The following is a 23253-nucleotide window of genomic DNA, read 5'->3' as shown; positions in this document are numbered from 1 at the left end:
TGCGCCGCCATAAACAAATCTAATACCTGAGGCTGCCTCACCTCCACCAACAACAAGTGTGATCTCATTGTTTCACTAATAACTTACGCCACCTTTCACTTTCCATATTAATCCATCTTTACTACTGACGATACACTTGAAAGAAAAATCATCTCCCGCAATCATCATGATGAAACAACATCACAGCGGAAGGGTCATGCAACTAGTGTTGTTGTTGGTTTTGAGTGTTTTTTCTTTTACACATGGACAACTGACACCTGTCGCTCCATCCTACAACATTACAAACATTGGAGGTGGATTTGGTGCTGGAGATGGTTATTCACCACTCTTAGCCAGTATGGGATTAATTTCTGGATTGTCTTTTATTTCACAAAATCTCTACGTGACAGATGGCAGTATGAACCTCGTAAGAAAAATTGACATGTCCAATCCACAAAATCCACTGATTCAAACCATAGCAGGTGTGTTGAATGGTAAAGGATATAATGGAGATAATCTATTGGCAACATTGGCCACACTCTCTTCACCTTCTTCGATTGCTTTTAACGCATTGACAAGTGACATTTATGTGTGTGAGCAAGGCAGTCATCGAATTAGAAAGATTGATTCACAAGGTTTGATTTCTACCATTGCAGGTACTGGACAAGCTGGTTTCAATGGTGATAATATTGTAGCTAACACTTCCATGTTAAATTCTCCTTCGAGTATTGCAATTTCCATAAATGGAGATTTATTTGTGTCAGACACGAATAATCATAGAATTAGAAAAATTTCTCTCTCGACCATGATCATCACTACAATTTGTGGAAATGGAATTGACAAGTATTCAGGCGATGACGGTCCAGCAAACTTGGCAACCTTAAATGGACCAACCTCAATTTCCTTTTCGAGTAATAACGAATTGTTGATTGCAGACACTTTGAATATGAGAATTAGAAAGATTGCACAAAATGGAATGATTTATACAGTGGCTGGAAATGGTACCCAAGGATACGACGGCGATGGTAATTTAGCAACTGCATGTACTTTAAACACTCCCAAGGGTTTGGCGCTCACTTTACAAAATGACATTTTGATTTCTGACACTTTGAATCATGTCATTAGAAAGGTCACTGTGGCTACTGGTGTCATTGATACCATTGTTGGTAGTGGAGTTGCAGGTTTTTCAGGTGATGGCTCTCTCCCACGAACTTGTCAATTAAATTCACCCATGGGACTTGCATTTTCTCCAAATTCGGAAAATTCAGAATTATACATTGCTGATCAATCCAATCGAAGAGTTAGAAAAGTATCCTTCTCGACCAATACCATTACAACCATTGCAGGAAGAGGTCAAGAAGAGTTATTCAATGGAGATTCTGTTCCAGCTGACATGACAAATTTGGCAAGTCCTTTAGGTGTCAGCTTGTCATTGGATGAACAAGTCATTGTGAGCGATTATGGATATCAAAGAATTCGAAGTGTGAATGTCAAGAATGGTCGAATGATTGACACCATGGCAGGATCTGGCACTCCTGGTTTCAGTGGAGACAATGGTTCTGCAAAAAGTGCATCTTTCAATTATCCTTCAGGAATTTTTATGAAATCGAACGGAGATCTTTTGATTTCTGACACTTTCAATCATCGTATTCGAAAAATCGATGCGAGCAACGGAGTGATTACAACAATTGCTGGAACTGATTCTACGTTTGGAGAAGGCGATACAAATTCTCAAAATTCCATGTTGAACTATCCAAATGGCATTGCAGTTTCAACTCTAACAAGAGAGGTCTATATTAGCGATACAAGACATCATCGAATTCGTAAAATTGATGCAAATGGACGAATTTCGACTGTGGTAGGAACCGGTGTGGCAGGTGACAGCGGTGCCGATGGAGTAACATCAGGTACTTTGGCTCAAATTAACGCTCCAAGAGGAATTGCCATTTCTGAAGCTACGAATGAAATTTATTTTGCAGATTCTCTCAATAACAAGATTAAGAAAATTAATGGAAATTCTGGAACTGTAATCACTGTGGCTGGAAATGGACAATTTAATTTCTCAGGTGACGGTGGATTAGCCCTCGACGCTTCATTGGGAACTCCTACTGATGTTGCTCTAAGTCTTGCAACCAATGAGCTGTTCATTGCAGATTCGAAAAATATTAGAATTCGCAAACTTTCTTTAGCCACAGGCATCATCACTACCATTTCTGGAAATGGAACTTTTGCCATCGATCCTGCCAGTGGAGATTTTGGAAATGCTCAAAATGCTCTCTTCCGAGAACCCACCAGTATTTCCCTCACTTCTAGCGGAAATGAACTCTACATTGCAGATCCCTATAGTTCCAGAATTAGAAAAATTGATTTCATTTCGGGAATCATTACAACCGTTGCAGGAGGAGGTTCTTCAAGAGAAGAAAACAGTGCAGCCATTGATTGGCAATTAACATCTCCAGTGAGTGTCCATGTTTCTCCAGATAATTCTGCAGTGTATATTGTCGATCAATGTAGTGTTAAGAAAGTTCTCGTATCGACTGGAAATTTAACAACAATTGCTGGTTTGAATGCTCAATATAGATCTTGTGGTTATGATGGAGAGGGATTGGCAACGAGTAGAAAAGTGAATCGACCAATGGATGTTGCATTGTATACTCCCTCAAATGGTGAACATCAATTGTATATTGCAGATGCCAATAATAATAGAGTAAGAAAGGTTTCTTTGACAAGTGGCATGATGACAACTGTCGTGGGTGGAGTTGGAGATGGAGGTCTCGCTGTGAATGCTCGTCTCTTCTTCCCAAGAAGTGTCTTTTCATCAAGCATGGATGGTTCCATCTATATTGCCGATTCAGGAAATAATCGAATTAGAAAAATTAATGAATCTACTGGAATTATCGAAACCATTGCAGGAATTGGAACTGCAGGATACAATGGAGATTTTTCAGACGCTACAAGTGCCATGTTGAACGCACCTAATGGTGTAGTCGTTTCCAAATTGGGTGAAGTCTATATTGCAGATTCTCAAAATCATCGAATCAGAAAAATTTTCACAAACGGAACCATTATTACCATTGCTGGTACAGGCACTGCAGGATACAATGGCGATCAAATTCGAGCCATAGATAGTCAATTGAATTATCCAACTTCATTATTATTATCCAAAACAGAAAAATATTTATGGATTGCTGACACGAATAATCACAGAATTCGAAGAATTTCATTACAAAATGGAATCATGACAACTGTGGCAGGAAATGGAATTGGAGGTTTTGTACCCAATACTGCTCAACAAGAACTCGTTGGAGTGGATGCTACTACGACCTTATTGAACGGACCTCATTCGTTGACCTTTACCAAAAATGGTGAAATTTACTTTGTGGATTCCCAAAATGGAAGATTACGATTACTTTCTCCTTCGTGTGGCTATGGCTTCTCTTGGAACAGCGCAACCGATGAATGCCATCCATGTCCACTCGGATACACTGGTTACTCCTCCAAATGCAACGTCCCAATTTGTTTTGGAATTTCCAACGATTCCTCTCTCGTTTGCAATTCCAGAAGTGGAAACTGTCTCGCTCCTGACAGGTGTCAATGCATGAATGGTTTCTACGGTCTCGATTGTACCATTCCATTTTGTGCCACGAATTTATTTAACAGCAGTTCGACCACGAGTTCACAAAATTATTGTCCACAAGATGGATCCTCCAGTAATTCTCAACAACAAACTCAAACGAAAAGTGAAATTATTCCAACGTTGCAAGATCTTGGCGCTAAATTTATCAACTTTACAAAAGATGAAAGTGTGAAGGCGCAACTTCCTGAGAGTATTTCACAACATTTGATTGAGAAGGGATTGAATGCGAGTGAGAAGGTAACTTTATTGTCGTCGATTTATCAACCAGTGGCATCGGTGGAGAGTCGTTCGGATGTGGAGGCGCCACTTGTCAGCTCCGTGTTGACCATTTCCTTATTTGATAAGAAGGGTGCAAAAATTTCCATTTCCGAGTTGAAAGATCCTATTGAATTATCCTTCTCGAATATTGTGGTTGAAAGTACGAATAATAAGGATTTCAATTATTCATGCATGTATTTTGATGAAATTAAGAAAGATTGGTCTTTGGATGGTCTCCTGTCAGAAGTCTCCAATTTAGAAATTTCAACCAAGACTGTGAAATTCAACATCAAATGCAAGACGTACCACTTGACATCGTTTGGAATTATCGATCAGAATTTTAAGAGAGCTACAAAACCCACTCAATCTTCCAACGGAAATGTAGATAACAGTTCGACCATTTTGGCCATTGTATTATCGGCTGTGGGATCTTTATTGGTCTTGTCTGTGATTGTATTGATTGTGGTCGTTGTGATTGCATTGTACGTACGAGCTGCAAAGAAGAGACAAGCAGAAAAGATTTAAATTTTGGAATTAAATTTTCTTCTTGAAAAAAAGATTTCTGATCTTCTTTAGGTGTTTCAATAATAATTGAACTCGAGTCACTCATAGAGTTGCGTGTCAATCTTTTTAACATTTGAAATCTTTCAAATTTTTCAACTTGTCTCGAATCAATGCTTCACCTTTCCGTGCAATATGATTCTCTCGTAAATCCAAACATGTCAAATTCTTGATAAAGAATATGGGACGAAAAGATGTTGTAGAAGAATTTGCATTTTCTGAATCCAGTGGTAAGGACGATTCAAAGGTGAATGCTCCAAAAAATCAAACATTAGCAAAATTCCAACAGTTCCAATATTATTTCCTCTCAATGATAATTCTTTTAAATTTGAATTTTTCACACGCAAGAAGAGTCGTATAATCATTTTCCCAAATCATTCCACAAGAACTCAAATCCAGAGATTCTAAATGTTGAATCCATTCACCACTATTCTTACACAATTCTGAAATACCTTCACTTGCCAAAAGATTATGATTTAAATGAAGAGTTTTTAAATTTTTCAAGTGTGGACTAGAAGTAATGGCTTGAAGTCCAAGTTTTCCAAAATGATTTAGAGACACATCCAGGAATTCTAAATTCTCTACAGGTTTCATCATTAATAATTCAATTCCTTCATTACCTAAATTGTTATCATGTAAATTTAAAATTTTCAATTTTGGAAGAAATGAGCAGTGACAGAAAAGTTTCAAACCTTCAAATCCAATACGAGATTTTGACAGATTCAACTCGGTGATGGTTGAAAATGCTTCACTACTGGACATCATGTTCAAAAATATCGTGACACTTCTACCACATTCTTGCAGTAAACTGTTCGACCAATTCTTGTCACTTGTCAAATCAACTCTCTTTCCAACCATTCGTTGTGAAACACGTAACCACTGCACACACACCTTGGCAGCAACACTCACTACAAACGTCAAGTCCACAAAATAAAACACATGAAAAATAACATCATCTGGCACTGGTCCTAATTTAAATTCTTCTTTTGGAAATGTAAATCCAATTTGTTCGGAAATTTCTTGAACCGAATGTTGTGAGGTTTCATTCATTGCATTGACAAGATGATTGACCATTTCGGAGGAAGAGAATGAAAACGAGGATGATGAAAGAGAGTTTTCGAGATCATGAGTGTTATGATGACTGTTTCCCAATGATGAAATGAAGTGAGAGAGTTTTTTCATTTTTTTTTGAAAACGTCAAGCTGTCAGCGAAGTATTTTTCTTTTTGATATTGAATTCAAGGTTTCGTGTGTACTAATACATAACATCAAATTGTTTTCTCAACAAGCAAGTTATATTTTTTTATTATTTAGTAGTTAGTAGAATTCCTTTTTTTTGTAACTTCTAAAAATATTGACCAGGTGGAGAAGTGTTTTTGTTTCTCTTGTTAGTCACAGACGGGATGCCTGCCAGGAATATGGCGACACTCCCGCTACAGTCTTTGACTGTATGAACAGTGAGTGACAAAAGCAGAAGCCTTTGTTGTGTAGTTTTTGGGTTGAAGATTCGAAACCAAGAAATAATCCATTTCTTTTATTATGTAACTTTTTACAGAGAAATTGATACACGGCATGTGGTTCAGCAAAAATAATTCAAACACTGTCAGCATTGGATGATTCTACCCATGATGGTCTTTTGTCTCTCCGCCATAAATGTTCGTTCTAAAGTATTCGAATTCTAAAACGTAAGTTCTGACAAGATTCAAAAGTGTATCATCTCCACCCAATTGTATGTAATGCAAAAAAATACACTCCCTGTGGCGTTTGTTTCTTGTTTTCGTTCCCGCCACTTTCTTTTGAACTCTACAATTAAAAAATGATTGACTTTGCAAAGGCCGGATATGATAGTGGTAAATAGGTCGAGTTTTCGACTTCTTGCATGAAGGCAGGCAAGGACGACATTATAAGTGTTACATATGGCAACAAATATTACTCGGGTGAAATTACAGAAAGAATAATGGATGATTCGATCCAAGGTTATTCGTTCAAATTTCACAATGAACAGGATCAACAAGACTACAAGGCGGAAATTACTCTTTTTGATCACCAAACTACTCAGGGTCTGTATGGTGTGCTCTCGTTGACACAACTAGGATCCAACGATTCCCATCAAGTCGTGGTTACGTTCACCATTACTACCGTTTACGTGTTCGGTGAGGACTGTGGTCCAAATGGTTTCTGTCCAACTGGTTATGGTCCAACAGGTTTCGGCCCAATGGGTTATGGTCCAACTGGTTATGGCCCAATGGGTTATGGCCCAACTGGGCATTATCTTTCACAAAACAGAATAAATAAATAAAGCACAGTTTGAACTTTAAAAGAGACAACAATGGTTTCTTTCATGTTCAAAGAATTCATAATATGAAATTGTTTGAACTTTATAAGCATGTTGATGGACTCTCTGCACAATCAAAGAGAGCTGTCATACAAAAAACTTGCTGTTGTACAGTTCTCGTTTCTCTTACGTTTGTTCACAGTATTCTGATGGCATTAATAATTGTCATTCCAACGTTATTCAAACTCTTACCGTAGTGGAAATTGTATTCATTGAAAATTCAAAATGTGTTTGAACCATCAAGAACAGATGAAAAAGTAAGGGACTCACAATTCCTTTTTAATAAGAGCAGTCGTTGAATGTATTACTCTCACAGGTCCTATAGGGTGTGAACGATGCATTGGTTATCTCATACGTGAACAGTTAAGAACAAGACGAATCCCGACGTTCTGGTTGAAGATAACCAAGCAGGCAGCATACTAATCTCATAATGTTGAGGCTCAGGGTAAATGACTTTATTCATTTATGGAAAGCTCATTTCGTTGTTGTAATAAACTTGACGCAAAGCACAAAAAAAAATGAAACGAATCAAAGACATACTTGCCAGCCAGCGTCATCAAAGACAATTTTCAACCACTCCAAGTGGTCTCGATCAATCCTACCAATTCCTTCCAGATCATGTGAAATCCGAATTATCCATTGAGGATTTTCATGAACTCGTCCAATCAAGTGCTTTCCAACACAAGAAGAAACGAATTGAGCAGAAATTCACAAATGCCACGAATTTCATGTGATGTGATTCAAGCTCATATTTTACCACTTCTTCCATTGGAATACATTTTGGAAGGATCACTCTTTCTCGTGTGTCAAGAATTTTACGAGCAGTTGTTTCATAATGAGCAAGTGTGGTGTGAATTGTTTAAACGATTATGCATTGGTATGATGGAACATGGAACTTGTAATTCTTTCCAAACAACCATGACTCATGATTTTGATAGCGATGATTGCACCATGAATGTGAAAATACCATCAACAAACTCGGAAGAAAAGAAGAAGAAAAAACCACATACCAAACAGGATCATGATGAAAAGATTGACAAGTTTTTGAACAAGTTGAACAACGTGGACTGGAAATATTTGAGAGCATTTTGTTTATTGAAATATCACTCATTTCACCAAAGTCAACAAGCCTCAAAGAATGGATATCCCTTTTCATTCATTGTCATGGCGTATAATGTGGATGGTTCCGAGTCGAATTGTACCAATAAGATGACATTTCTACAACAGCGGTCATCACTTTATGATCCAATTTATTGCCGTTACACAAACTCCAAGCAAACAAAAACACCTCAGTATTATGGTCGGTGTTTTGAATCCGATCGTGGAGAAACCTCAATGTTTGCAGCGATTGATTTTGAACAAGGATGATTGAATTTTAAGGCAAAACCTTATAGCAAGTATCAACATTACCTATGTGAAGGTGTTCGAAGAAACATGCTTGTAATCTATAAAAAAGGCTACAGCACTGCAGGTTCCCAAGTTGTCTCCAACCTCAGTACTGATGCAGCTCGACGATGCTTAACTTCTCAAATCGGACGGGATGAGGTGCATTCATCGTGATATGGCCGTAGCCAATCCTAATGTAAAATTCAGTCTATTGTTCTATGAATTACTAAAAACATTTATAAACAAATTCGAAACCATTTCGGAATGTGATAGTCCAGAGCAACGTCAAAAAAAAATATCTTCATTATTCCAACAAATATCCATGCTATCCATAACACATGACACGACAACAAGGAGAGTATGATCTGGCCGTTCGTATGTAATGACTTGTTGTCGTTGTTGTTATTTTAACATTCATCCTCGTCCAATATTGTTGACAATAATAACAAAATTTACCGACAACAATATTTACCAAACTCCAACCAACATCAATCTCCATCCATTCATAATTCTTTCAACAACCATTCTCACAACAGTTGGTACATGTGGTTCTGGAAAATTAGCTCTAACTTTCCAATATACTAGTTTCCTTGAAGAACAATTTCCGGACAACAAATATTCACTTCGAAAATATGTCAAGATCGATGACGAACCCTATTTCTTGGACTTTCTTGATAATACAGGTAATGAGGAGTATAGAGCTTTGTTGGATCAAACCATGAGATGTGGAAGTGGATTCTTGTTGGTGTATCGAGTGAGTGATCGAAATACGTTTGAACCAATGAATGATTTGTATGAACAAATTTTGGTAAAGAAGGATGCTGAAAAGGTACCAATGGTGTTGGTTGGTAATAGGGTGAGTGTTGTGTGTATGATTCGAATAGTGTATTTGAAAATTTTAATTTTTTTGACATGATTTTGACAAATGACATTTTTCAAGTTCAAAATGGAATCAGAAAGACAAGTCACATTTGAAGAAGGTAAACGATTCGCCAGGGACATTAATATTCCATTCTTTGAAGTAGAAACAACAGAAGATATTATTCAAGCTTTTACGACTTTGGTTTGTGAAATTCGGAAAACAAAGCCAAATCATATACCAATACAAATACCCCAAAAGAAATCATGTGAATTATTATAAACGAACCTATGAACGCAATCACTTATTTTTGCCTGGGAACGATTTTGCATTGTAAACATTAAGATTATTGAACATTCCAAAAAAAATGATCTCACAATTCGCTCCTGTTTCTCAAAATTCCATTCATGAACCAGTCGGAATTACAACTGAATGTGTTGTCGTTGTTGTAAAATTTCTAGAATTTTCATTCATCCATAAAGATTCACCACAATCCATTCTTCCTCATCATCATCATCATGAAAATATTTATCAAAAATTGAAATACAAAATGGAAGCCACTCGGAACGAACGTTTACATGTCCTGAATGAAAAATTAAAATTGCTACACATGGGAAAATATAATCGTAAATTATTGAAACAAGCCTGTGAGGAAAATAAACAAGACCGAAATGTCGTTTTGAATATGGTTCAATTTGATGGATTGGCATTAACATATGCAAGTGATGATTTACGTAATGATCATGAAATTGTCATGCAAGCAGTGAAACAAAACGGACAAGCTTTACAATATACTACTTTACGTAGTGCTGAAATTATTATGGCTGCTATCAATCAAGATGGAAACGCATTGAAACATGTAACCACGGCAGTTATTTGTGATAAATTTATTGAAATGGCTATCAAGAATGATGGATATTGTCTCGACGACACTTTTGAGCTTAGTTTGAGATGGATCGAAATGGCATCGAGAAGTGCTCCAGAAATTTTCGATTTAATCTATCTACCACTTGATTTATATTATCCCATCATGAGATCGCACTCGTTTCGAAGAGCAGTCAAGTTTTATGGATGCATTTTAGATAATTTTACACAAGATATTCAAAATATGGAAAAGAGAACCATTTTGGACGCCATTCGTTCGTATCCTGATTGTTATACATACTTGCCAGAAGAGTTTTGTCACGATATGGATATTATTGAGCTAGCTGCAAGAGATGACAGTTACTTTCTATTTAACAATTACAACTTTACTTATATCCGTGATCTTGACTATTCCAAAATTTTAACAACTTGTGGAGAAGCATTATGTTTTTGTGAAGGCTCTGAAAAAAACAATAAGGAACTCGTTCTTTCTGCCGTTAAAAATTGTGGCCTCGCATTGGGCTATGCAAGTCAAACACTGATCAATGATGAGCAAGTGGTCATGGAAGCCATTCGAGAGAATCCAGAGGCCTTGTACTATTGTGGAAATGAATTGTTTTTCGATCGAGATTTTATGTTACGAGTAGTTTCAGAATGTGGAGAAGCTATTCAATATGCAGATGAAGAATTCAAGAAAGATCAGGAAATTGCACTTCAAGCAGTGACAAGCTGTGGAGTGGCACTACAATACCTGTCCGAAGAATTACAAAATGATCGTCAAGTGGTTTTGAAAGCAGTTTCTACCTATGGATTGGCATTAGGATGGACATGTGCTAAATTGCAAAATGATCCACAAGTAGTTTTAACAGCTGTGAAAAATGATGGACTTGCACTCGAATTTGCCAGTGATGATTTACAAAACGATCGTGAAATTGTCATGCATGCCGTTGCAAATTGTGGCCATGCTCTCGAATTTGCAAGTGAATCACTCAGAGACGATCGACAAGTGATATTACAAGCCATTCAAACAGAACCTCAAGTATTGCTCCATGTTAAAAATTCTCATCTGTTACGACATGATAAGGAACTTGTGTTAGAAGCGGTGCGTAGGGCTGGACATTGCTTGAAGGGAGCGTGTGACGAATTGAAGAATGATGTGGACGTTGTAAGGGCAGCACTTGCCAATGATGGACTTTCACTTCATTGGGCGTCAGCTACCTTGCAAGACAATGAAGAGATTGCACTATTGGCTATTCATGAAAATGAGGGTGCTATTCATTATGTTTCGGAAAGATTGAAAACAAGTTCGTACAAATTGCAAAGACTGGCCCATGAAAAACAGGAAGAATATTTCAACGAGTGGTTCGAGTACTGGAGTACGAGATATGAGGACGATTGGGAAGTATTCTCTGAAACGAGTAGTGATGGCGACAGATATGATGAACAGGGCGAAGAAATGGAGGAGGGTGGCAGTGTTCAAGAAGAAGTACTTGATTTTAATGATAGTAATACGCTGAAACGAAAACATGAACATTTGAACGAGCCCGTCGACACTCAGATATGTGAAGATACTGACGAGGAAATTTCAACAAAACGAACCAAAATTTAACAAATGTTCATGGTACATGCAACAATCATGCACAATGAAAGTGGAAACACCAAGCAACATTTACAAATGGACATAATTTATCTTTCAATTGCCTTTTCAATCATTTCCTTAATAAATGCCTCTTTCAGGTTGGCCATAAATGTTTGGTCTGATTTTTCCTCGAAAATGCAATCTTGTATTACTTTATCCAAACACATTTCCAACAACTCCTCAACACTGTTATTTGATTGATTTGCCTGATCAAGCAAGGGTTGAACAAAAGCATCATTATATAAACACGAAAATGAAAATAGTCCACGAAAACTGATAATGTAAAACAACACTATGGCTCCAACAATATCTTCATAGTTACTGGCAAACAAACTTCTAACATTGAGCACACATTGTTCAATATTGTTCATGATAGAAATTGGATATTTTTGGCCACTTTTGGATAACGAATGACTAATCCCTTGAAGTTCAATTCTTAGATATTTGAGGTCATGCAACGTGCAAGAAATTATTGAGGCCATATCAAAAATTTGAATTTCTAAATTACCGGTAACCTGAAGGCAGAGTCGTGTTAATTTGGGCAATTGTGGAATAATTTTCACGAGAGTGAGAGAGCTTGTAAATATGGAAAATTCTTTCAAGTTGGAAATTGGGGAGTGATGTTCATTGCTCAACCCATGCCCGTCCCATTGCCAGTCACCTGTTGGAATTGCTCTATGAACATGGTTTAAAGACACTTGCGATCGGTAAAAGGGAGAAAATCGTTGAGAATACTCCACTTGTCGCTCAGTGATAATCTCCAATGCTTCTATTTGAATCACTTCTTTCATCAATCTGAATAGATCAATTTTTTCATGATACAAAGTTGGTTCTATTGACAACTCTAACCTACGTAGAGTCAAGAAAAATTTTGTCTTTAGAGCTGTAATTAATTTTTCAAACTCATCATTGGAATGGATCTTAATGAAGAGGTCTCTTAGGGAGGATAAATGAGGCCTCTCAGTGGAAAGCGCTGTTATGACCTCCATTGTATTTTCAATATGGAGATGCAAGCATTTCACATTGTTCGTAATAAAATCTAAATTTGATAGTCTGTAGTGTCTCAAGTTGATGGATATATTTTCTAAATGGTTGTGAGATACTGTGTTTTCATTGGAGATAATTTTGGCCAAAACATTCATGATTCCAAAAGGAGTTCCAGAATTATAGTAATGATCTTCAATATTTTCAATAAAAAGTGTGTGCAATTGCGAAGGTATTGCTAGCGTGCGTGTAGAAGGCTCGCCTGTTTCAGTCAATGAAGAAAGACGTGACAGAGAGGTTGCCACTGAGAATTCTTTCAATGAATGTCGAAAGTGATCTAAAATTCGAGTGAAAAATACCTCTCCAATTTCCACATAGAACCCGATTAAATCACTTCTCCAAATAATAAATCGCTCTAGTGCAACAATGTTCTGACATATGAGCTCAAGCGCCTCGTCATAGGATCCATTCATTAAAGCTCCATTGTGTAACACCAAATCTTTTACCTGAAAGCACGAGGTTGCAATGAGTTGCAAAATGTTAGGAGACCAAAATGGCAAGTAAATTTCTTGTAAATTTGTTAAATACGGAAGAAATTGTTCTAATACTTGGAATAATATTTCAGATTGGGCTTTGTGTGTTGCTTGGACGTTGAAGCCATAGTCATAACATAGAATTCTAAGAGCAGTAAGAGGTAAGTGGGTGTTGTGATTTGAAGAGGTGTTGGTGTGTTGAGTTAATTGCTGATATTCCTCTTGTGAATTGGAATAGCGTCTAGCCATGATATGAAGTCGGTTAAGGGAGTAACATGATGCTTTCACAATCATATCAAAGAGAGCACGCAAATTCATAACATCAGTATCCAAATATAATTCATGCAAGTATTGGAATGGAAAATGGGTTGGTGTCATGCTTGGCAAAGGTTGACTTGTAACTTGCATTTTCTGTCCTGAATTCATCATTTGTGTTGTCTGCTCGAAGAGGGCATTGAAAAACGCTGCATGACCCTGAATGAACACTTTTCGAAATTGACACTGAGAGTTCAGTAATAAAAAGTGAGAACTAGCTTCAGCTCCAAAAGTCATTGCATGGCTGAGTTCTTTGGAATGAATAGGGTCGAGTTGATCATCCACGTTTTGTGTTTCTTCATCGTCTTCATCTTCCTCCGAGTCATCATTACTTTTCTCATAAAGCCAATGCCCTCTCGTTCTGCCAAAGTTACACTGGCTGCTAACAGCACGCCATACAAACAAATTATTCCTCCAAAAGAAGCCATCTTGTTGATTTCCTCTTCGGACCCGATCATACATGTTTCTATTCATGCGGCCCAACACACACAAGTAGAAGCGAGGTGCACTCAAAAGCAAGCGATTCCTTGGGCAAGTGAAAGACTCATTCATGCTGAACCTAATAAACTCTCCATAGTAGGAACGAAAAAGAGTATCATCATTGGCAATGATAAAGCTTCCGATATGATGAAGGATTTCATCGGGCAGATCATGCAGTTTCATTTTTCTTTTTTCATTGAAGATGAACGTTTATGACTCGTGATGCCAGCGTTTGTTGTGTTATGTATTCATCGTATTGGACCCATCATCAATTTTTTCTTAATTATTTGGAGGTGAGAAGAAAAAGTATTATCATCACCATAATAATTGAAACAGTGAACAGTGAACTAATAATTGAGAACCCACTGGTATTTCATGGGTTCTTGAGCAATTCAAGATGACTTTCTCCATTGTCCAAGCTCATACGGAGCCAAAAGCTTTGGCCATTTTTTTCATTGTAAACTTTGGTTGACTAAAAAATTTTAAAAAATTTGTTGAAAAAAAATACGTCGAAACTAAACTCACACCATCAATAATGTCGACCCAAAACAGAACAATCGTGCTCGACGGTAAGGGCCACATTCTTGGTCGTCTTGCTGCCAACGTTTCAAAGGAAATCTTGGCTGGAAAGAAGGTTGTTGTCGTCAGATGTGAAGAACTCCTCTTGCAAGGAAAGATGAAGAGAAACAAGGTTGCCTATGAATCATACTTGAGAAAGAGAATGAACACCAACCCAAGAAAGGGTCCATTCCACCACAGAGCTCCATCTCAACATCTCTTCAAGGTCATTAGAGCTATGGTCCCAAGAAAGACTGAAAGAGGAAGAGAAGCTTTGGCCAGATTGGAACTCTACGATGGTGTCCCATCTCAATACAACCAAGTTAAGAGACACGTCTGCCCAGCTGCTCTCGCTGTTACCATCCTCAAGCCATCTTCTCCTGTTACAAGACTCGGAGATTTGTTGAAGAGAATGGGTTGGAAGTATCACGATGTTGTTGTTAAGTTCGAAGAGCAAAGAAAGCAACAAAACCAACAATATGTTTCTGAAGTGAAGGCCCTCGATAAACTCAAGGCTGAAGCTGTCTCTCAATTGAGTGGAAACACTGAATTCCAAAATGTTGTGAAGAAGTTGGCTGAATTAGGCTATTAAACACTATTCTAAAATAAATAAACAATAATATTCAAAAATCGTGACATTTGTGTGTAGATTCAAGCTCACCTTTGAAATTGTGGACAATAGAACAAGAAGAAAAATGAATCAAACACTCGGCAAAATTTTCTCATCAACCTCCTCTTCGTTTCCGAAACTTTCAAAATTGCAACTCTCATCACTTTCTGCATTGTCGTCATCATCATATGGCTCTCACCCAATGCAAGCTGCTTCCATTCTCAACCCGTCCCTCCATGAAGTACCTCCAACTGCATTCTACCATCCCAGTTTCATTTCCGATCCCAATCACTTGAACACGATTTGGCATGAATTGAAAACCTTGTATCAACATCAACCTTTTATTGCCAATCCTTCTCTGAAACGATCCATTTTCAATGTTCATTCCGAAGCTCAAGTAAAACATTGTGCCGAGTTGTACTTTCCAACCTTGTATTCATACATTCAATCATTGGCACCTTACTTTTACAAACGAACTCGTGATGCTTCATTCCGCACAGTCATGTCTTTGCAAGATTTAGAGAAGGCTAAAACACCAAATATCATTCCTAATACCATTCAATTCAATCATTATCAACATGTTGAAAAAAGTGGATGTCCTCTTCATATTGATAGCAGAGGTTTAGGTCCAACCATCGGAATGCTCTCATTTGGTAATGATGCTACCATGAGTTTCTTGTTGGATCCACCCTCAAATTATACCATTGAACAGGTGCAGGAATGTCCCGATGAGTTAAGGGTCTATCTTCCGAATGGATCTCTAATCATTTTGGCCGATGACATTCGATACAAGTATGTGCATGGTATTCGCAATGAAATACAGAAAAGAAATCCAAATCTTGATCATGCAGAGAGGTTTTCAGTGGTGTTTTGGTATCAAGATTAGAATGCTCCATTCGATGAGAGAAGGTCTGACCTTGAAATTATTGTCACAATATTTTGTAGTAATAGTCTCAAGGATATTGATTATTCATTGAATATTTCGATTGGAATATTGATTTATGTTGTTGTTAAAAGCTTAGCATGAGTGAATGGAAATTGGATTTTAGTGAAATATTCTTCATAATGATGTCATGTTTGGTTTCACCTTAATGGTTGTTATGATCGGTTTGAGTACTGCTTGGCGAAGTGCCAGTGACCTCACACTTGGAATGACTTCCATCGCAGAATGGAGGATTTGCAGTTTGTTTACATCCACATAAATAAACTTCTTCTTTGCACATTTCTGGAGTTGCCTCAAATTTGAGTGACTATTTCCGAAAGATTACAATTAAAGCAGCAAAATATAAGAAATAAATATTAAGGAAATGACAAACATGTCGAATCAAATACCTTGTGATCACAATTGGTTGCATACCTTCATACCGCTTCCTTTATGCCTGTTGAAATGGGCAATAGTTTTATCAATGATGTTTTTTACATGTCAATTTCCATCACCAAAGCAAAATAAATTGAAAAATCATGTTCATTGTCATGATAATAACATTGTATCAATCACACACACAAAGAAAATTCAATTACATCCATGATTTCATAATATTTACAAATGGTCACGAATGGCAATAGTGTGAACGATCACTTACTTGCCATCACAAAATGGTTGCTTCTCCGAGAGGCCACATGTACACCATGAATATCTCTTTCCTTCTTCCAAAGTGACTTTATAGGGCCCTGCTTGGGCAACCACGGGTAGTTTCCGAGACAAGTCATTCACAACAGTACTGTTGTTCGATTGGTGACTATTCATCAATCGGAGTGTTGCAATAAATCTTCCTCTAAACATTTTTTTTGGGAGTGAAGAGAGAAATCGGTCGAACAGGAACAAATTCGATCCCAAAAGGGTGCTCCATGTCAATTTGTATTGAAACGCCAATAAAAATTAATGTTTTAACAATGTGATTATTTACATAGATTTACTAATTATTGTAATTTCGTTTTCGAGCTCTTCCTTGAATGATGACAGGACTCTGTAGCATGGAAGAGTTAGGTGTTGGAGTAATATTGTCACGATATTCATCTTCATGTTGATTCCTTTCATTCAATATTTTCAAAGTATCCGAGAGGTATTTAATTGGATTTAAATAAATTTCCTCTAATTGCATGTATTCTTTTTCAGTGAGAATAATCTCATCATCTCCAATGCATTGAGGATCTATTTGAAGATACTCATAATTCGCTGAGGATGGCACTGCATTCGTTTTCTCAATGGTTCCCATTGAAATTGAGACACTATTATTCGTTGAGGCAGTATTGAGAGGAGTTGAGATTCCAAAAATTGCATTCTGGCCATTCTTCTTCTCATGATAATCCAGATATTTCATAAATGTTTGTAAATTCAAAGTTAACGCTTCTAGGGCCTCCCTCAATGTGGGATTAATCATTTCCTTGATGGAATGATGTGGTCGTGCCGAGATTTCTGATTCAGTAGTAGTGGAATGAGGACGAGTATCTTCGTAATGATGACTCACTTCTCGGGATTTGTTTTTGTGATGATGAATATTCAGCTCGGGAGAAATAGATTGTTCTGGAATTGGCATAATGGACTGTTTTCAACAATTCGAAAAGGGTTAGGTCAATAACGTTTTTAGTAGATGAAAAATTGTTAATTTTGTTTCAACTTCAATTCTTTTAAAAATATATAGGTTCAATACGATCATATATCATCTTATCAATCCGATATCCTATTCAACTACTCTTGAACGCTTCCTTACAAACATACAACAACAAATCTCCCCGTACAATAAATTCAATTCCAAAAGCCTCAAACAACAACAAAACTAATTTTTTTTTAAAAAATATTTCAAAAATGATGCAACAATTCAGAAGGCTTGCCATCACGAGCGCCAAGCGGGCCGCTCATCATCATACGGCATCAAATCATTTATCTTCATCACACGCAGCAGCCATTTTGTTGAATTGTTATATTCATACGGGAGCTAATTTCCACAGCAATGTAGCAAGCCGTGAAAATAGAAGAGGTAATGATGAAGAAGAGGAAGAGATGATGTCCTCAACAACCATAACAAACAAGAATTATAATGAAGATGAAATTTCAGAACGTATTATGAGCAAATTAAAACAATATACGGGAACTACCGAGGATGTTGCTATTGATTTTGATGTTGAGGAGGCTCAACGTTTGGCACAACTCGAATCCAACAAACGTACCTACAGAAGAGAATATGACTTGATGTGGGAAGAGGAGAGAGAACCACCATACTTTAGAAATTCAGTGCAAGGAAAGAAAATTGCTGATATTCCTTGCGTGTTTGACATGGTTCCTTACTTTGCTGATAGAATTTCTCCAGTCATTACTAAACCAGAATTGGAAGAAATTATGAAAAAACCAAGAGATGTCTATCATTATTTGGTTGTGGATGTTCGTTCTGCATTCCGTGCTTTGGATTATATGATTCCAGGAGCTGTGAATATTCCATTCACAGAAATCAAGGAAGGTTGTTTTGCATTGAAGGCTGAAGTATTCAACAAGAGATATAACGCCCCATTGCCAGAAGCTTATACCAACATTATTTGCTATAGCGACACTCCTGCTGAGAGCGAGGCTGCATGTCTCATGTTACAGGATATGGGTTTTGAAAATACCATTAACTACAGAGGAGGCTGCAGTGATTGGTTTGGCAATGAATTCAAAGTATTGTGGAGAAGGAAGAAGTTGCATAGAATTGGCAGTGACAAGATTAGTAAGATGATTGCACAAAAGGAAAAGACAAAGGAAAAGCTCAACAATCCTCCACAAAAGGAGTAATAGAGCATTAAATAAATCTAGTGGAATTCGATGTAACCTGTACTGTGATTTTCATTCAACGTGCGGCCACAAGGCGAACTTAAAAAGGTGCGTTAAGGACACTGCAAATTTTCCTAGAGGACACTTCAAGAGCGTAGGAAGAACGGTTGTCACTGTTTATTGCACAAGAATGAGGTCATTAATAATATTACATGAAAATGTTGAGCGAAAAATGGAATCAGGTTCACCCCGTGTGGTTAACGAACTTCTTGTTTTCTTTGCAATCTCATACGAAATTCATTCTGCAAGTTTCAAATAAAAAGTGCCCGTTTCAAAGTTGTTTCGTTGTTTCGTACCATCCATATTCAAATCCATTGAACACATCAAGTTTCACACACATAATAAAATTCAATAAAATTTCAAACATACCTTCCAATCTTCTGAAATACTCTTATCATCAAATTCAATTTTTTCAATCTTGTCATTCTCTCTCAATACTTTCATAAAAGGTGTGGCTCCTTCATCTCCAATTGGATTAAAATCCAAATTCAAACTTCTCAAACCCTTATTCACAACCAATGATTCAGCGAGAGCAATTGATCCAGTGGCTGAAATTCCATTCTTCACCAAATACAATTGTTCCAAAACAGTGTTCACTTTTAACATTTCAGCCAACCCTTCTGCTCCTTCATTTCCAATATCATTTCTCGAAACATCCAAAACTTTTAATTTCTTATTTTCTTTTAATCCTTCTGCTAACAATTTACATCCTTCTTTTCCAATACTGTTATCTGTTAAATAAATGGTGTGAATGGAATTGTTGAGTGTGAAAGCGACGCCGAGAGCTTTGGCACCAGCAGCTCCAATGTTACTCATGGATAAATCAATCATTCCGAGAGCTGTGACACGTTTAATGGCGTTAGCGAGATGTTGACATCCGACCTATTGGTGGTGTCATTTGTCATTTTCGTGTAATAATTCAACGTGGTTCATGAAAATACATGATCCAAATTTAAATGAAAATCAACAATTTCATCATTAATTCAACAATTTATCAACACCATGAAATGTCCATCTGTCTCTAGCTGTCATTCAAAAATTCAAACTTACATCTCCAATTCGATTATTATTCAAATACAATCTCTTCAAAAAACGATTCGTTTGCAACGCATCGGCCAAAGCTTCCAATCCTACTTCATCAAATTTATTTGCTTTCAAATGAAGTGCATAACATGTATTGTTGTCTTTGAGAAGTTCGGAAAGTTTTGCGAGTTCCTTGTTGTTGATTTCTTTTTCGTCGAGATCGAGATCGCAATTTTGACCACTTTGGATGATACGTTGTGCTTGGGAGAGTTTGTTGCCCATGATGTGGTGGTAGTGGCGTTGACGAGGAGAGTGTGTTGATATTTTTTTGTGATGACCAAAAACGAGGGTGATTGTCATGTGTCATCTTTAAAGAAAGAGCTATCTATTTACCAATGTGTGGTATTAAGATTTGATATGAGGCGTCGATGGTTTAGTGGTAGAATACGGCGTTGCCATCGCCGTGACCCGGGTTCAATTCCCGGTCGACGCAATTTATTTTTGTTCTTTCTTGTGTTTTGGTGATGCATTTTGAATTGTTTGTCAGACTTTCAACAAGTTTCTTATCCGCTGAAAAAGGAGCTTATTATAGGGTAAATATCGTTACCAAAGAATCTCACTTGGCCATTTTATGAATTTGGACATCACTTGGGATGGTAAATACATGCTTCCTTTCGTCGCTGATGCGGTTTTAGCCTATCGAAACTGTAACGCACTTCAGTGAACTGCGATTGATTCGTATGGAAAAACAATAAGGTCGAATATTTATTCCTTAATAACGTCTGTGAAGTTGTCTTGTTTCAACACTATTTGAAAGGCTAGTAAAGAGCTCTCGACGTTTGACAGGGCGCAATCAACGAAATCAAAAACTGAACGTCTCTTCAACAGAGAGACACCATTCAAGGACCCATCACAATCCTACACGTCGATACCAATCGTTAACTGATCTAACGACTTGCTTAAAACACACGCTTGGCAACCGCATGAAAATTTCTATTGTTTGGAAAAATGATCTCTTTCCATCTTGTTACAAGCCAATAATTTAACATTATTTGTTGAATATTGTTTCGTTCGAATGAATACATTTGTAATCTTTGATTTCCTTGATCACAACAACAACGTGACACCAGAAAGAGTCATTCAAGGCGGTGAACCTTTTGAAACTTAAATCTTGCTCGGGTTCTACTTGAAGAATTCTCCTCTCTAATCATTGCCAAGTTTTGCCTTCTCTCACTATAAATGGAAAACATGAAAAGCGGAACACAAAACAAGATGAGCCATCAAAATGTCAGCTGTTAAAATTTATAATGAGCGAGTAATTTAGAGGATTAATTTCTCTTCTCAATTCAGCAAGAACAAAAAGAATACAACAACGTCTTAACTGCTTGTGTGTTCTGAGTCCTTCTCCTTAACCGTTATACTAGATTGGCTTTTCGACAATTGTTAATACTTGTTGCATCATTGATTCTTTTTGAATCCCGAAGGGCCTTTCAGAAGATTGCCAAGACAGACGCGGTGGCGTTTTTCAGGCAAACAAGGAATCAGTGAAAATCAAGATCGCACCACCTCCATCCGATCATTGAATAGCTGCCACTTGTCATTGATTTTAAATTATTGAAAATTGGAAAACAAGATGAATATTGGACCCGATAAGAGCAATACACAGCTCGATCAGAAAGTCTTTTCCTCGATCCTAAATTATCTCAATCAACAACAACAACAACAACCTCCTTCGATACCATCCTCTTCGTCCCTGAATCAGAATAATCCTTTGACACAATCGAATCAAGTCTTATTGCCTCATCAACAACAATTAGATCCTTCCTCAGATTCAACCAATCTCGTTCAATTCTCTTCTGTGAACAACAACAATCATCCAACGATCAATAATATCAACAATAATAATTACAATTCCTATTTTAGGAATCTAAATGCCACGAATTATACAGATAATACCAATTCACAGAATTATTCATTATCATCGGTAAATTCCGATCTCATACAACAATTATTATTAACTGCCAACACCTCGACTGGTTCCAGTTCCTCCTCGTCATCCTTGATGCCAAGTCAAATGTCAACAACAACTAGTAATCTTCAAGAAAATTCTACATGTAATCATCTCAACATGAATAACTCGAGTCTGACAGAACAAGATGATCCAGCAAATCATTTATTGACATCACCCACAAATGTGACTTTTGAAATGTTACTGGCAAATGTCATCAAATCATCTTCATGGGATGTATGCCAGACAACAATGGTCGATGCATCTGCAGATGTTGCCGTAGATCGTGGAGATGATTATCATGGTGTCTCAACAACAGCTCAAGTGAATGCTGGCAGTGGGACGTCTTCCATAAATAGTAATACTGTAAATGGTAATAATGCCAGCAATCACTGTTTGCAGCAGCGGATACTTGTCAACCCGATTGAATCTCAACAGATGACCCCTCAACGATTAATCATTAACATGCAACAACAGGAAGTCATTGGAGAACCTCATTCGGCAGCGGTTGCATCGTCTTTAATGACACACTCGCACATGTCGCCTTCTGCCACTTGTCATCAAATTCCAAATCAAGAATATCATTCCAATTGTTCTAAAAGTAGTGCAAGCGGAGCAAGTAGTAGTTTTGCATGTAACACTAGTGTTGGCGATCTCACTCCAATTACCACAACCACAACTAACAGCAGTAGAAATTCCATTTGGTCGAGTCATGTCGAAAATTCAGATTTTCAATGGTTCGAATCGACATCATCTCCACACATGACAACATTGGAAGAACATTCTACAAGCAATTCTGAACATCAACAGAAATTAGTTCCCCATAAGCAGTCACTTGTCACTTCATTAAAGAATCCAAAAAGTGGTTCCAGCAAGAAGGACAAAGAATGCATGACACCTCCCCGAAATAATCCAACTCATAGAGCCAGTGGAGGAATTAAAAAGAAGAAACGAAAACCACCCCTTGTAGTTACAGGTATTTCCAAAGAAACCTCCAACAGCACTGCTTCATTATTGAATCATTCGACACCAAACACTTCAAATACTCATGCAACGACAACGACGACAAGTACGTTGATGAATGTCACGACGACTACTTCTTCCTCTCTAACAACACCCAATACGGATCATTCCACAAATCCATTGGGTGCATTTTCATTAACAACTCCTGAAGAAATGAGTCTAAAATTTCAACGCATGTCCAATGAAGAGGGCGTGAAGAGAAAAAGAGGAAGGCCAAAGAAAGAAACTGAACCTTATGAGGTGAGGTTTGTGAATGTGGAAAATCCACAAGAGTTTGTGACGAAAAAGCGTTAATGGAAGCGTGGGATTGGGTTTTGGTACAAACCGTGTCTGTAATGTTTCAAAATTTAATTGAAATGTTCAGACATCATGATTGGAAGTGGTTTTTTTATAAACA

The 23253-nt window shown here is 37.3% G+C and overlaps 13 protein-coding genes across 13 annotated transcripts; 8 read left to right on the top strand and 5 right to left on the bottom strand.

Moving 5' to 3' along the window:
• Nucleotides 1-166: 166 nt before the first annotated feature.
• C9374_000344 (uncharacterized protein) lies at nucleotides 167-4399 on the top strand (the record flags this gene model as incomplete). The annotated part of the gene is made up of 1 exon (XM_044692968.1): nucleotides 167-4399. One exon carries the CDS (start codon nucleotides 167-169, stop codon nucleotides 4397-4399), a length of 4233 nt encoding a protein of 1410 aa, XP_044552897.1.
• A 333-nt stretch (nucleotides 4400-4732) lies between these two features.
• On the bottom strand, nucleotides 4733-5617 carry C9374_000343 (uncharacterized protein; the record flags this gene model as incomplete). Its single annotated transcript, XM_044692957.1, has 1 exon — nucleotides 4733-5617. One exon carries the CDS (start codon nucleotides 5615-5617, stop codon nucleotides 4733-4735), a length of 885 nt encoding a protein of 294 aa, XP_044552896.1.
• Nucleotides 5618-7483: 1866 nt separating this feature from the next.
• C9374_000342 (uncharacterized protein) lies at nucleotides 7484-8137 on the top strand (the record flags this gene model as incomplete). Its single annotated transcript, XM_044692946.1, has 1 exon — nucleotides 7484-8137. One exon carries the CDS (start codon nucleotides 7484-7486, stop codon nucleotides 8135-8137), a length of 654 nt encoding a protein of 217 aa, XP_044552895.1.
• Nucleotides 8138-8493: 356 nt separating this feature from the next.
• On the top strand, nucleotides 8494-9296 carry C9374_000341 (uncharacterized protein; the record flags this gene model as incomplete). The annotated part of the gene is made up of 3 exons (XM_044692935.1): nucleotides 8494-8530; nucleotides 8692-9011; nucleotides 9096-9296. The coding sequence occupies 3 exons, from the start codon at nucleotides 8494-8496 to the stop codon at nucleotides 9294-9296; spliced, it is 558 nt and encodes a 185-aa protein (XP_044552894.1).
• An 85-nt stretch (nucleotides 9297-9381) lies between these two features.
• Nucleotides 9382-11487, top strand: C9374_000340 (uncharacterized protein; the record flags this gene model as incomplete). The annotated part of the gene is made up of 1 exon (XM_044692924.1): nucleotides 9382-11487. The coding sequence occupies one exon, from the start codon at nucleotides 9382-9384 to the stop codon at nucleotides 11485-11487; it is 2106 nt and encodes a 701-aa protein (XP_044552893.1).
• Nucleotides 11488-11564: 77 nt separating this feature from the next.
• C9374_000339 (uncharacterized protein) lies at nucleotides 11565-14012 on the bottom strand (the record flags this gene model as incomplete). Its single annotated transcript, XM_044692912.1, has 1 exon — nucleotides 11565-12308. One exon carries the CDS (start codon nucleotides 12306-12308, stop codon nucleotides 11565-11567), a length of 744 nt encoding a protein of 247 aa, XP_044552892.1.
• Nucleotides 14013-14364: 352 nt separating this feature from the next.
• Nucleotides 14365-14979, top strand: C9374_000338 (uncharacterized protein; the record flags this gene model as incomplete). Its single annotated transcript, XM_044692901.1, has 1 exon — nucleotides 14365-14979. One exon carries the CDS (start codon nucleotides 14365-14367, stop codon nucleotides 14977-14979), a length of 615 nt encoding a protein of 204 aa, XP_044552891.1.
• A 103-nt stretch (nucleotides 14980-15082) lies between these two features.
• C9374_000337 (uncharacterized protein) lies at nucleotides 15083-15883 on the top strand (the record flags this gene model as incomplete). Its single annotated transcript, XM_044692890.1, has 1 exon — nucleotides 15083-15883. One exon carries the CDS (start codon nucleotides 15083-15085, stop codon nucleotides 15881-15883), a length of 801 nt encoding a protein of 266 aa, XP_044552890.1.
• Nucleotides 15884-16085: 202 nt separating this feature from the next.
• On the bottom strand, nucleotides 16086-16780 carry C9374_000336 (uncharacterized protein; the record flags this gene model as incomplete). The annotated part of the gene is made up of 3 exons (XM_044692879.1): nucleotides 16086-16247; nucleotides 16355-16376; nucleotides 16581-16780. The coding sequence occupies 3 exons, from the start codon at nucleotides 16778-16780 to the stop codon at nucleotides 16086-16088; spliced, it is 384 nt and encodes a 127-aa protein (XP_044552889.1).
• A 133-nt stretch (nucleotides 16781-16913) lies between these two features.
• C9374_000335 (uncharacterized protein) lies at nucleotides 16914-17534 on the bottom strand (the record flags this gene model as incomplete). The annotated part of the gene is made up of 1 exon (XM_044692868.1): nucleotides 16914-17534. The coding sequence occupies one exon, from the start codon at nucleotides 17532-17534 to the stop codon at nucleotides 16914-16916; it is 621 nt and encodes a 206-aa protein (XP_044552888.1).
• A 269-nt stretch (nucleotides 17535-17803) lies between these two features.
• C9374_000334 (uncharacterized protein) lies at nucleotides 17804-18763 on the top strand (the record flags this gene model as incomplete). Its single annotated transcript, XM_044692857.1, has 1 exon — nucleotides 17804-18763. One exon carries the CDS (start codon nucleotides 17804-17806, stop codon nucleotides 18761-18763), a length of 960 nt encoding a protein of 319 aa, XP_044552887.1.
• Nucleotides 18764-18999: 236 nt separating this feature from the next.
• C9374_000333 (uncharacterized protein) lies at nucleotides 19000-20107 on the bottom strand (the record flags this gene model as incomplete). The annotated part of the gene is made up of 3 exons (XM_044692846.1): nucleotides 19000-19044; nucleotides 19172-19684; nucleotides 19853-20107. The coding sequence occupies 3 exons, from the start codon at nucleotides 20105-20107 to the stop codon at nucleotides 19000-19002; spliced, it is 813 nt and encodes a 270-aa protein (XP_044552886.1).
• A 1351-nt stretch (nucleotides 20108-21458) lies between these two features.
• C9374_000332 (uncharacterized protein) lies at nucleotides 21459-23150 on the top strand (the record flags this gene model as incomplete). The annotated part of the gene is made up of 1 exon (XM_044692835.1): nucleotides 21459-23150. One exon carries the CDS (start codon nucleotides 21459-21461, stop codon nucleotides 23148-23150), a length of 1692 nt encoding a protein of 563 aa, XP_044552885.1.
• Between the last annotated feature and the right edge of the window lie 103 nt (nucleotides 23151-23253).

This window comes from Naegleria lovaniensis (assembly GCF_003324165.1).
Source record: "Naegleria lovaniensis strain ATCC 30569 chromosome Unknown tig009, whole genome shotgun sequence".
Taxonomy (NCBI): Eukaryota; Heterolobosea; class Eutetramitea; order Acrasida; family Naegleriidae; genus Naegleria; species Naegleria lovaniensis.
This window is presented reverse-complemented; position numbering and strand designations above follow the sequence as displayed.